General features: G+C 32.9%; 2 protein-coding genes across 2 annotated transcripts; both read right to left on the bottom strand.

Moving 5' to 3' along the window:
* Nucleotides 1–243: 243 nt before the first annotated feature.
* On the bottom strand, nt 244–4,529 carry LOC114412030 (26S proteasome non-ATPase regulatory subunit 6 homolog). The gene is made up of 8 exons (XM_028375794.1): nt 4,343–4,529; nt 4,147–4,261; nt 1,867–1,957; nt 1,642–1,787; nt 1,328–1,547; nt 1,100–1,208; nt 705–873; nt 244–622 (listed from the first exon to the last, which is right to left on the bottom strand). The coding sequence occupies exons 1-8, from the start codon at nt 4,470–4,472 to the stop codon at nt 448–450; spliced, it is 1,155 nt and encodes a 384-aa protein (XP_028231595.1). The 5' UTR covers nt 4,473–4,529; the 3' UTR covers nt 244–447.
* A 5,710-nt stretch (nt 4,530–10,239) lies between these two features.
* On the bottom strand, nt 10,240–11,403 carry LOC114412029 (30S ribosomal protein S21, chloroplastic-like). Its single transcript, XM_028375793.1, has 2 exons — nt 10,978–11,403; nt 10,240–10,760 (listed from the first exon to the last, which is right to left on the bottom strand). Exons 1-2 carry the CDS (start codon nt 11,376–11,378, stop codon nt 10,640–10,642), a joined length of 522 nt encoding a protein of 173 aa, XP_028231594.1. The 5' UTR covers nt 11,379–11,403; the 3' UTR covers nt 10,240–10,639.
* Nucleotides 11,404–13,447: the final 2,044 nt, after the last annotated feature.

Below are 13,447 nucleotides of genomic sequence, written 5' to 3'. Positions count from 1 at the left end.
GTATGGTAGTCTTCATCTCTTTGAGCCTCATTCCATCAGAAGGGAAACATGTAGAAGAAAACGTTGCACACTCACCGATTATATAGGGTTATCAAGTACTCTCCATTTCTATCTAGCAGGACTCGGAGGAAATCGGGTGTAGGAATAGCAGGGAAACAAAAGTCGCCATACACAAAGTACAATGATCAAACATGTGTGTTCGTGCACGTGTGAACATATGTGCCATGTGGGCTAGTCATATCCTATTCGCAAGCAGATGATCAATACATTCATCACAAACAATTGAAAACTGATTGATATATTTGGATTTGGCAAATTTAATTAATCATATTTGCACATCAAATGGACTACAGAAATGCCGTGCCTCACCCTCGTAGTAAAATACCGTGAAATTGTCGTTATCTCTGCCTTTCCAATAAACTTTTAGTCTAAAATGCAAAAAATGACCTAAAGATCTATCACACGTGACAATTTCTGGATCCGATTCAATAGGAAGTCCCCTTGCTTAATAGTTGCTTGGTAAAGAGCATTCTTAGCATCAGGGCGATTAGTTTCAAGAACACCTTCAACTTTATCAATCTTACAATGAAGCTTCCCTGCTGCAATAAAGCGTGATAGCTCCCTGGAAGCAAAAAATGTATTGAGTTGCCTTCTATGACATCTAAAAACTAAACAAATAGGGTCTGTGAAATGTATTTACTTACACATCAATGAAATCCTCTGTCACTCCAAAGGCTTTTGCCATGGCTTCAATTGTCACACTCTTGTAAGATTCCAAAAATTGGGAATAAACAACGGTTCTGACCTCCCTCATGTAATATCGGAAGTGTGGATGCAGATAGCGGTCCAACTTAATTTGCTCTGTCAGGCCAGCTGAAACAAATGTCAAAACAAAACAAAACTATTAGCATGGAACTAAACACATAAGAATGAATTAAGTGTCATGACATTGAAGTTCCTATTGTACATTGGATGATTTCCAGACTCTCAAACTATAACACCGCAAAAAATTAGCTTTATAGCATAAAATGACTCCAGTGAAGAGTGAAAACTAAAAAAAAAACACTAAATTACTGCAATTTGGCAGATTTCAGCTCACCAAATGCTGAGAAAAAAGACTTGTATTGACAATCATATAAGGAGTTCAAAAACTCTGAAAGATATGGGATTTTGCCAATCACTGTCAAGATCTCTGGAGCATCCACTACCTGTGCAAATTAACCCAAGTTAATAATTAATAATATTCAGAGCATTTGCCAAGAAACATAACAACAGTAAAAAAGAAAAAGATAAATAGTGTAATGATCACAAGAAAGAATCAGCATACCTTTTGCTTTAGGGAAACTCTATCCAATGATATAATGCTGGTCAAAACTGTATAAAATATAAAGGTGTCATAGGGAAAAAGTTCACAGGTGGTAAAGGTTGAAATAGAATCCAAAAACAACTTGGCAGCCTTCTTGAAATTTCGAGTGGACATGCAGTACAGGCCTTCGTACACTTTCAGCCTATTCTTCCTTTCCCAATCACCACCTTCTTCAAACAAGCTGCCGCCATGATGTGAACAGTTAGAAAACCAACTCCTAACAGAAAAATATGGCAGAGGGCATAACTACAGATGTTTGTAATTCAAAGCCTTACTTTTTGGCTTTGTCAATGCTTTTGGAAACGAGATCAAAATCCATGTCGAAGAAACCAAGCTGCAATGTATAAAACACCAAGTCCATTTTCTGGCCAACTGCAACTGTCTTGGTTTCTGTTATCTTGAGATGTTCCAAGGCTTTCTCCTGGTACATAAGAAAGAGCACTATCAAAATTTGATTCCAGTAGCAGATAGGAAATAAGCAAGTTATAATTGTTATATACCTTGTCCATAATCCGGATAAAAAACAAGGATTTTGCCAAGTGAGCCTCACGAACTTCACTCTCTCCTAAGTTTTCCTCAGCATCAGCAATCCTAAAAAGAGGCATCCACATGTATTATCATGACTGCAAGTATTATTAGACTCGACACTATTGAAATCGTAGTTTGCATCCTAAGGAATCACAAAATGGAAAATGCAAGTGCAATACATCTATCCCAGTCTCAGCATTTTTTCATTCTCCTAGTATCATATTTTTTTTAGTTTTCTGCAGATATATTGATATTTCCTTCTTTTCACTCTAACAATATTGTTTCCAACCTAGAATAAAAAGAGGAATCTATCTAAAGCATGTGAATCATTCATTATTGCTGTAGAGGTGGGCCAAATTTCATGCATCGAGATTCAAGATTTCTAGCCTCTAAGAGATACAATCAATGTTGTAGATTTGGCCCTCATAGACAAGTGGAAGGGATCATAATGTGATAGCTTCAATCAGGAAGAATCATGGCAGCCTCCTCAGGTGTGGTGGACATTGATTGTGGTGCTATTGTGTTTGCTCTGCTGGAGCAAAAATGGTAGATTTTGGTATATTTTATACCTTTTTTTTTTCTCAGTCAGCCCATGATTTTGGGATTTTATGGGACACAATGGTCATTCAGCTTTTTCTTTGTCAAAATAACACGGAAAACACAGCAGAACGAACTCTCAAACTAACATGCAAAGCACTACATCTTTGGAGCCAAACAAATGTGTCTTTATTGATCCCCTCTTTCTTGAAAGCAATTCATAATTTCATATCATCCTATAAAATTGTCTCTGAAGTACTTTTCATCAACAGTTTATTCTGAATTGACCTTTGTTTTCTTCTTTTTCTACTGTTCTTGATTTGGTTGAAATATAAATCTGTTTAATGATGATTTTTCATTAAATAAGATATTATTTACTTATCCTTCAGGTCTATGTAACAATGTTTACATTTATTACAAAAAAATGTCTTGCTTAACTACAGTGTCTACTATACCATCCTCAATGCATCATATATGTTTTGGGGTTTGCTGCCATTGCTAGCCATAAGCCACTGGCAACATTGGGTATAACATGAACTTATAATATGAAATAACCCAAATATTTAATCATATACTTATGCATACAACAAGAACAACAACAACCAAGCCTTTTCCCATTAGGAGGGATCAGCTACATGGATCATATGATGCTATAGATTTCTCTCTCATAGTAGTAAGTGCAATGATAGACTCAGACCAGTTACCTCTGAGTCCCTCTCGAAGGTTTGACCTATAGTTTTCTTTAGTCTCCCTCTACCTCCGATTATTGGACTATCTTCCATCTGGTCAGCCCTCCATACAGGTGTTTCTGCAGATTGCCCCAATCATCTAAATATGAAACTTCACCATTTTTTCTACAATAGGAGCTGCTTCCATTCTCTATCTAATGATTGTATTCCTAATCCTATCTTACCTTGAGTACCTAGTACCTAATCCCCCATCATTATACTCCCATTTTTGCGACATTAAGCTTACTTTTGAGTTGACTCTTAATTGTCCAACACTCAATCCCATATAGCATTGCATGCATTATAGTACAGTGAAATCTTTCTTTAAGCTTGTGTGGTACTTTTCAATGACATACCACATCCAAGCATTCCTATATTTCCTCCATCCCGTTGGATCCTGTGATTGACCTAAAATGTGTGACTTGTGGTATTGTATGTTCTCCAATAATTACCTCAAAGTTACAGCTATTGCATCTCTTGCTAAAATTTGCATTTCACATACTTAGGTGAAAGTCATGTGTTCCCAAGGCTTGTTCTCTCCAACTAAGACTATGATAACATATTCTCTCCCCCAATTCTCAATAATGCAGCATGGAACTCAACTTTTCATATTGAATTCAACACAAGAATTGAAAACATTATCTAGAGCAACTGCAATAACTTCAGAACTTCAAACACACTTAAGAACCAGGCATTCAGCACATTATTTCTTAAATTCCATAACCTAGGTGCCAGTGACGGTAAGATTCATAAGAATAAAATAAATCGAACCAAAATACATTTGTGTAATTCAAATAAACAAATCTCGTGAAAGACGGTGGGTTAATTAGAAAAAAGAATTAACATATTAGAATCATATATCCTAAGCTGGTACAAGTCTCCATTACTTTCCCTTCAGATTCCCAATTTAACCTAGTAAATTTCAAATCCGAAACCCCGAATGGGGTTCGGCGCAAGCATCGTAGGTAAAGTGAGAGAGAAACTCACTTTTCGTCGAGCTTGGTGAGCTCGTCTTCAATTTTAGCGCGCATGAAGTCCAAAAGGGCACGATCCAAGTCCAACACGGAATCGGCGACTAGGGTCTCGTACAAAGGGACCATCTCTGAACAGAAAGGAGAGGGAGAACATGTTTCAGATGGGAAAAAATCGAAAGGGGATGAGAGAGATAGCGAAAGAGAGTTACCGTTTTCCTTGATGTGAGTGAAAACATCCTCCTTGTAGCGAACCTTGTCAATGTCTTGAACGGGTTGTCGGAGAAGGAATAGCTTCTCGGCAAGCACCAACTGTGGCTGCTGAGAACCCTCTTCTTCCATCTCCTCTGGCTTCCTTTACCTTCCTTCCTCCAAATACACTCTTCTTTTTTGTCTTTATTCGTTTATCATATATCATATATACTTCGCAAAAAAAAAAAACACTGCGAATCACATTTATGACACCCGGTCCAATATGAGGTCAGTGCTCCGATTAATGGGTAATTAATTTATTAGATTTGATTTAGTATATATTAAAAAATTTAAAATTATATATGTATGTATTATATATAAGTATATAATTAACATTATTTAATTAAAAAAAATTTATTCATATTTTAAAATTTAAAATAATAATTGAATATTAAAGTTGATAATATAAGTTCATAAATAATAATTTAATAATATGATTACTTCTCGATTTTTTAAGTGTTTTGAAGTATTTTTTTATTTTTTTACACAAAATGAGTTTTAAAAACCGATCTGAGTCCTTTAGTTTATCTCAAACTGATCATATTTGATTGGATCATCTCAAACCAGATATATAATCGATCTAATAACCAAACTAATTTGATTATACCATAGAATTTCAGTTAGACTGATTCAACCAACTAAGTTAGATCAGATTTTTAAACTATGTTGCCAAGTTCAAGTTACTACTTATCATTGCGGAGCTTTTCAAATTTAACTAAATATTATTAATTGCAAAATAATAATAATGAGACAAATTATTCTAGTTTTATTTTGTTTTGATATATAATGGCAATTACTTTTGTTATTTTAAATATTTGAGTTCAATAAATTGCATTCTTTGTTTTAGGATATTCTTAACTTACACCATCTTATTTTATTTTAAAAATTAACTATTATTTTCTTAGAGGTTAAAATATGTTAAAAATATATATAAATGTCACTTAGAGAAAATTTTATGTCAAATCACACAAATCGAATTACGTCATTTTTAATGTTCAATAGACGAATCAATTCAATTAAATTTGAGTTGATTCAAGTTTAGTCAACAAGTCATAAAACTAAAAAAAAATACAACTTCTTTTAAAATAAAAAAAAAAGTTCAAAATACGTCAAGTAAAGTACCAATATGAGAACTAGAGCAAACTAATTGAATAAGTAGTTTGTTTACATGTTTCAATTCTTTTTGTTTTATGTTTAAATCTGTTTAACTAGGCGCATGTGTTTATATTGTTGTTGGAATTGCGACAATGCAAATTAAGTCAAATACTCCTTCATCGCAAAAGTATCAAAAGCAGTGCTTTTGAAAACGTAGGTTGGAGTTGCTCGAACAACAATCCAAACATAGTCGAGTTTGTGATCAGTCTTTGTAGACCTATATTTTATTTTAATCAAATTCTTAAGACATTTCATAATTGTTGATAATTAGTTTTAAACTTGTACCATTAGTTTTGAAAACTAATAAATTCAAGACATTTGGTAATTAAATCCTTTAGGAATATTGATTAATGTTTGATTTCTAGCTTTGTTTATGAAGAAGATATTGTTGAAAAAACTTAAATTCGCTTTCATGATCATCATATGTCTCCAATATATACCAGTCTTCAACTATTAACTGAAAACATCCTTAATATACAAAAAAATATTATTAATTTTTGAGAAAACTTAATTTATAAAATTAAAGTATGATATTTTTTATCTCAAGGAAATATAAACAATATAAGTCTTAAAATTAAAGTATAATGTTCTAATTTAAAGTCACTAATGGGATTTCCAAGTCATGTTATAATTAAAGTCCCTGTTCGACAATTTTTGTTATAAGATAATGTGAGATATAAGGAGAAATAGAATAAAACTTGAAGGCAATTCTTTAAATCCTTTTAATGATATTCTCATAGTCATTGTGCTTGATATTCTCGATAACTATTGATCGAAGTTGCCCAAATGTCAGGTCTGATATCGGGTAACGAAGTTGCATGCGTTTCTCACATCCTTACTAGATTCAGACCTTCAATTGTTGTTGATCCATGTTCATTGATTGGTGATTAGTGTCAGTGTCATGGATGTTCTATCCCATTTTGTTCCAATTTGTTGCTCCTTTTCCTGCTAAATGGCATTTTCGTTTCATTTGAATTCTACAATGGCAAATTTTTCGAGCAACTGTGTCTGGATTAAATCCCCTCTTTTTAAGATGTCATTATCATTGCTAGTTAAATAGTTACTCTCTAATTTCCGATCCTTTCTTCAAGAGATCATTAACATTGCAACAGAACCTAATCCTTATATTGTGGTTGTTCATATGGTTGTAGGTGTAGTCTTAGAAGCCGAGAATTACGAACAGTGAAACTGGAACTCATATCTAGGTTGTTCAATCCTCAAAGGACTTATCCATATGATGTTCAAGTCCCCTATGATTTGGCAAGTTGTCAAGACTTCACTCGTTTATAACAAATTAAGGAGAGGAGAACAGCCATTTCATTGCGTTCTTTTTTATTGGTAGGTAACAATTAATTAGAACACAAGTAGAAGAGCCATGCTAATGGCCCTCATAGCCATATTCTAGACTGGAATAAATTAACTTGGTTTTGTTGATATGGCAACATTAGTTAATAATTTGATGAAACTAAGGTCTGATGTCATGCATGGCAACGTGACAAGATGGTTGTAGTTTGGCTATTGAATTTTGTCTCAAGAGAAATTAGTCGCAACGTCATATATTCTTATACTATAGCGAACATTAGGAATGGTCTACAAGAAAGAAGTTAATCCAATATGCTATTAGTGGCAACATTATATATTCTTATAATCTATCCTTGAAAAAATATATTTATGGATACCTAATATGCTATTATACTTAGTGTGAGAGAAAATATAAAGAAAAATACAAATATTATAGATATTATGATGTGACATAAAAAGAGATAGAGAAATTATAAGTGTTAGTTAGGTGTTTAAAAAATATAGATGTATGGGTATCATTATTTTATCTTCTATTTCATCGGCTAAAAAGAAGGCATGAGCTATCTTCTTATGTTTATAAACACTCTGACAAGCTACATGGACTGCTTGAGTTGAGTTATGCCAACCTATGACCTAAGTAAGGGCACGACTTTCTCTTCTTACACCCAGCATTTGTTCTTGAACCATCACTTTTTTCTTTTCTTTTTATGAAAAACTAAACTCTTCTTATGGACATCTATTACCAAGGGTATTATCTAGCTCTCACATAACATACACAGGTAAGACATCCATTTCCGTCTTGGTTTTTTTTTTTTCCATTGTCCATATATACCCACAGCAATTTTCATAATTGAAATTCACCCAAAAATTGTATCTTTTCTGCAAGCAGTTCTTATACAACATTTAAGAGGAACTTTTTTTATCACCAATATTTTATCTACAACATTCAGGAGGATTCTTACTTCTGACAGTCAAACCAATACACACTCTCTATATCCAGTTTATTGCTCTTTGATATCTCATAAAAAAGAAAAAAACAACTTTGTGTTTATTTATGTTCTGTTTACTTGTGTCACAGTTTTAGTTTAAACAATCCAGCTGTTGGAAATTTACACAGCAAAATCATGCTGAAAGTGGAAAGTTATAAACTTATAATTACAATGCTTTTTTTTTTTTTTTACAGAATATAATCATTTGCAATTAGTCTTTACATATAGTCTGACATGTAAGAAGGGATAAAAGATTCAATGAGCCTTTTGGAGATTCTCTTAAACACATCATCGTTAGTAATTAAGTATGCCTCAGCAGTGTTCACACCAACATCAACATAATGAATCTCGCTGATGTTGTTTAGTAAGCCTTCCTTTGTTTTAGATACAAATTAATCTCCTTGGATCTACTGAACCTTTTGTCCATAGGGATAGGGTGTCCCACACCTGGTGAATTCGCATTACATCCAATATCTGGTTAAGCACGATGCACGTACTGTTCCACCTTTGCTAAATCCAAGGATGAATGTCTTTGGCTGAGAGAAACAAAAGGAAGAAGTGCAACAAGACTTTGTATCTACTTATGTTTCTAAAATGACTATTATTTTTCCAGCATGACAAGAAATTCAAAACATGGAAAGCACTCAGTGCAAGTAGTAAGTTAAAAGTTGCAAACAGACACAATCAGGGATTGCTTTTACTCTCAGAGAATCACGTAAGCAATATCTCCTGTCGTTTAGGCGTACCATATAGGTACCTGTATCAGATCAGAAGAATTTTAAGTAAATAATGTTTGGTCTTCAGAAAGGCAACGATGTTCTGAATTAGAAGTTGCAACTGCAGCAAAGTGTTCTATTTTACATTTTCCGAGTAGTGTAAACCTTTATACATAAATCCCTGAGTTCACAGAATTCAACTACAGCTCAGGTAACTACCAAAAGAAGCGAATCTTTAAGGAATAAATGTTCACCATTGATTACTTACAATGAGTAGCAAATGGTTAACCAATTTCTTCGCATGCATGCACAGGTGAAAAGCATTACAAAGCCATGATATTGATATGATTCCATTTTCTGTAAGTCCATTACAAAAAGAAACTCAAATAACTTGCATTCATTCCATTGCACGATTTTCTACTTTTGTAAAAAAAAAATTGCTAAGCTACATACTTACAGCTAAAACACAAATAAAAGACTAAGGTAATTTTGATTCGCTCAATAATATCTCCCCGTCTCATATTCTACATAAGCATTTTCATGTAGTTTTTTCTCATTGTTAGATACTCACAACAACAATATGATGTTGAAAGTTTTTCATATTTGAAATTCAGACAAATGTATGTTTTCTCTGTAAGCTTTTTTTATACCACATTTCAGAAGAATTTTCTTACTTACAAGTTTCACCACCAATGTTTTGTCTACAACATTAAAGAGGATTTTTACTTCGATACCCAGACCAATACGCACTCTCGGTTCAAATAAACTACTGTCAGAAGTTAATTTTATTCCAAACGATAAAATGAATAATGTCTTGAATTTTGGAGTAGATCTCACTAGTTGAATTTCTTCCATTACTCTTTATTTTTCTGGTAAGGTCCCTTCATTTATCATCTCCCAAACGATAAAATGAATAATGTTTTGGATTATTTTTCAGGTACTAGATTGAAAAAAATAATAAATGTTAGGTAATAATCTAAAATCGGCTTATATTTCAGAAAGAAAAAACTTAATTAAGGCTTAAAAATAACATCTTCTAAACCCCCTTAAAAATAACATTTTCTAAACCGAATACACAGTAGGTGAGAAAATGTAAATAACAGTTTCGAAGGCACTTGGAATTCCAATTGTTGCATTCTTACAAGAGGAAAAAAATTATATTTTCTTATCTAATGTGGCCTCATAATTTAATGATATCGCTGCACATGCTATTGCTACTTCACAATCTCATGCTGCACACGCTAAGTGCTTGTTTGCTTCTACATTTGATAAAAATTGGATTCAAAGTTGCTTCTATATATATTTTCTCTAGTCATTTGTGTGGAAATTTTGCTAGAAACACACATATTGAATGTGTAAACAAACTACATTCAGTTACTTGTTAGCTCTCGTAACTGCATTATCGTTGTGTTATATAGTATTCTGTCAGTTAGCTCACTATGCTAACTTTCATGCACATTCGCATAATTGTACCTCACCTGTACAGATCATCAAATAATATGAAATTGCATTCTTTGCATATTGGTTCCTTGCCTCTCTTTCCCTCTACTTCACCTCCTTTCTTCCTCTCCAGTGAGATTGATTCCTAAGAAGCACACTTCCAAGTTTCAAATTCGTTTTCAAGATATTTAGTAACAGCTACATTAGTTATTTAGTAAACGCAAAAACTCTATCACGATGCCTAAAAACCATACATGTAAAATCAATTAGTCCTTTTTCCAAAGATTAACGTGTCCAGTGTCAAACAACATATATGACTGACACCAAGGTGAAAATTTTACATTTTCATGGATTAAGAGTCCTATATAAACACTTTGAGCTACATTAGGTACAAGTAAAATTTGAGAACTATGAACAGCTATGATCAGCTTTCAGACAACACTCATCTGAAGTCACCTTCTTATCCAACTAGCTAAGACACAAGGAAGGCCTGTACAATCATCAGATTAAAATACAATTAACAAATGTTTTCCACTTTCCTAGAAGGATGTAACTGTAGTTGACTGGAGTAAAAATTATACACCACAAGGCATTGAAGTTAGGAGAGAGAGTGTGATATTTTCTCTTCTTCTGTGTTTGTTTCTGTATCAGAACTTCAAGTATATGGAATATCTACATGTGGAAGTTCCCAATTATCAATATCATCATCATCAGCATCCTTTTTCTTCTTTTCAGAACCGTGTTTATTCTGTGCCCAAGCTCTTGATTGTGGCTTCCTGACATGACAACAATCAGAAAAATTCAATAAAACTAAATAAACATAGGAAATATAAAGTTGGCCGCGTGATTGAAAAAGAAAGGAAGGAAAAAAGATCGTAGGTCCGAACCCTCTTCCCGCAGAAAAAAAAATATCAAACTAATTTGTCAATAAAAAAACAACTAAAAAAAATATAAATTTGCTTTTATTTAGATAGGGAAAGGAAAGTAAACAACCTCTTTCGGTTCCTTCTAGAAGCTTCGCGGGCCTTCCTCTTGATCTTGTCGTGTTTGTTCTCAAAGAACCTTCTGCGTCTGCACTCCTGAAGCACACCGGCTTTGAGGACCTCCTTCTTAAAGCGGTTGACGATTCTGTCCTCAGGCTCGTCCTCGCCCACCACGATCTGCACGTTGTAGGTTGACTTGAAGTGAAGAATGTTGGAAAGGGAGAGTGCAGGGTATAATATACTCTTAACTGAAACATCGTTATCGATTCCAATTGCACGCGCAGATGCTGATGCTGATGCTGTGACGGCAACCGCTGAAGACCGTGACGAGGTTTTGGGAAGTTGAACAGGGTGTGACTGTGAGCGTTGTAACGCCCAAGACCAAGAGAGGAACATTTTGGAGACAGCCATTGTAGTCTCAGGTTTTTGGATTTTGGTCTGCTTTCGGGACTAAATATTGTGTACTGTGGGCTCAGGTTTTGGGTCCCACGGTTAGTGGCAAATACCAACAACGTGGACTGGACTCTTATCTTGTCTATATAGTCCCAGGATTGGGCTTTCATTGTTTTTTAATAAGTCTGTAATGGGTATTTGTGGAATGGTTTGAAATTAATTTATTTTTATAATTCTTTTATCCAAGAGTTTAATTTCTCTATTTTTTAATTTTATGTAATTAAAATTTGGTAATATATGCAATGAGATGGGATGAATTTAATTTTTTGGCTTAATATATTAATAATTAAATTACAAAATTCAAAATATAAATCATGATTAAGGTATATTTTATAATATGTATTTTAAGATAAACAATATCAATATAAATATAACATTTTATCGTATAAAAGGTTGTACATTAATAAAAAAATATTATTATCATTATATATTTTTTCAAAAACCACACTTTTTAAATAATATAGAACATTTTGATTGAATTGAAATGCTTTAAAATATAACTTCAACTTTTTTTTCTCATGATATACCAGCTTAAATTTTTAAACTAAAGTATTTTGAACATCCAAAAATCTATTTGACATTTAATGGAAGAGAAATAAAAGAAAAAAATATAAATATTATAAGTAATATGATGAGATAGGAAAAAAGATATATGAAGAAAATTATAAGTGTTAATGTTTAAAAAGCTCTACTGTCCAAAATAATTGTTCAACTCAACTAGCATAGTAATTAGTGAGACATCGATTTGCATTAGAAATATATACATAGGCACTTACATGTCATATAGATCGATTTTTATTATTTTTTTACTGCAATACGGGTCAATTTTTTTATCAGCTAAATAAAAATATTATGGATAAAATGTATAAGGTATACTTGAAAGACCCTAATGAAAAAAGACATGAAAGAAGATAGTGGTTCAACTGCTACATTAACTCAGTTGCTGAAAAGAAGGTTCTTCTAAAGGGAGTATAGTCCCACCGGTGGTGGGCTGGTAGTTTAGTGATAACGGGAAGGCTAGCGAGACAGAAGGTCATGAATTAGGGTTCGAATGTTCTTTTTGTTTTATTTATTTATTATTATTTGAGGTAAAAGATGATAATTCATTGAGATAAAATAGAAGAGGCAAATAAGCCTTACATCATCTTCTACAGTAACCAAAACTTGTGGAGGAACATCCTCAATCCAAACAAAATCCTTAACCAAAAAGATTAATCTCGCTAGGGAATCCGCAACTCTATTAGCTTGCCAGTTAGCAGAAACCAAAGAATTTTGAGAATTCTGGTTTAGCAACAAAGCACAATCATGAATGAGACCATCAAAGTAACTATAAATAAAAGATGATCCGTCTTTCCAAGCAAGGAATAAACGTTGACAATTTGTTTGAAAGACACAATGGACCAACGACAGATGGTGGGCAGTTTCAATTGCCCAATGAAAAACATAAGGAAGAACCTTTAAAGCCGCTACTAGCACCCCGAGCCCTAGGCTGTACCCTCTCCCTCACGGGTTGAGGCATTGGATGTTCTTTTCTTTGAAAGACATTGTTTGAATGAGCAAGTGATATTTAGATACCCAAAATTTACAAACATTTCGCAAACACTTTTTTTCTTCTTTTTCTTCTTGTCATGACATACTATTAATTTTATCGATTACTTATTTCTTATATCATCCTATCACTACTCCCTTTGAATGAATAAAAATAGTGAAAAGATTATAAAATACCATTAGTCATTTTCACCCCATTTCATAAGTGTCTCTTAAAAAGAAAACAATTTTAATAAAATTTATATCTATTAACACAAATTCCATTTTTTTTATTTCGTCTAAACAAATCATACTTCATCCCGCTCAAAATAACTGTAATTTTAACTTTTGAAAAAAATTTAAATTGATTGATATTCTTGTTTTTTTAATATGATATTAAAACATCTATTTCAATTTTATCCTATATTAACAAACGTTGTCTTGGAAGATTTAATAATATATTTATTACAATTAAGAGAAAAAGATATTTTAATAAAATT

Source organism: Glycine soja, chromosome 5, assembly GCF_004193775.1.
Source record: "Glycine soja cultivar W05 chromosome 5, ASM419377v2, whole genome shotgun sequence".
NCBI classification, from domain to species: Eukaryota; Viridiplantae; Streptophyta; class Magnoliopsida; order Fabales; family Fabaceae; genus Glycine; species Glycine soja.
This window is presented reverse-complemented; position numbering and strand designations above follow the sequence as displayed.

Bases quoted from the DNA above. Each gene is read 5' to 3' on its own strand.
- LOC114412030 (XM_028375794.1), bottom strand. From the start codon at position 4,472: ATGGAAGAAGAGGGTTCTCAGCAGCCACAGTTGGTGCTTGCCGAGAAG. The intron at 1,788-1,866 runs GTATATAACAAT...CTTATGTACCAG, and splicing joins TTATCCGGATTATGGACAAG to GAGAAAGCCTTGGAACATCT. The intron at 1,548-1,641 runs GTAAGGCTTTGA...TCATGGCGGCAG, and splicing joins AGCATTGACAAAGCCAAAAA to CTTGTTTGAAGAAGGTGGTG.
- LOC114412029 (XM_028375793.1), bottom strand. From the start codon at position 11,378: ATGGCTGTCTCCAAAATGTTCCTCTCTTGGTCTTGGGCGTTACAACGC. The intron at 10,761-10,977 runs GTTGTTTACTTT...TTGTCATGTCAG, and splicing joins TCTAGAAGGAACCGAAAGAG to GAAGCCACAATCAAGAGCTT.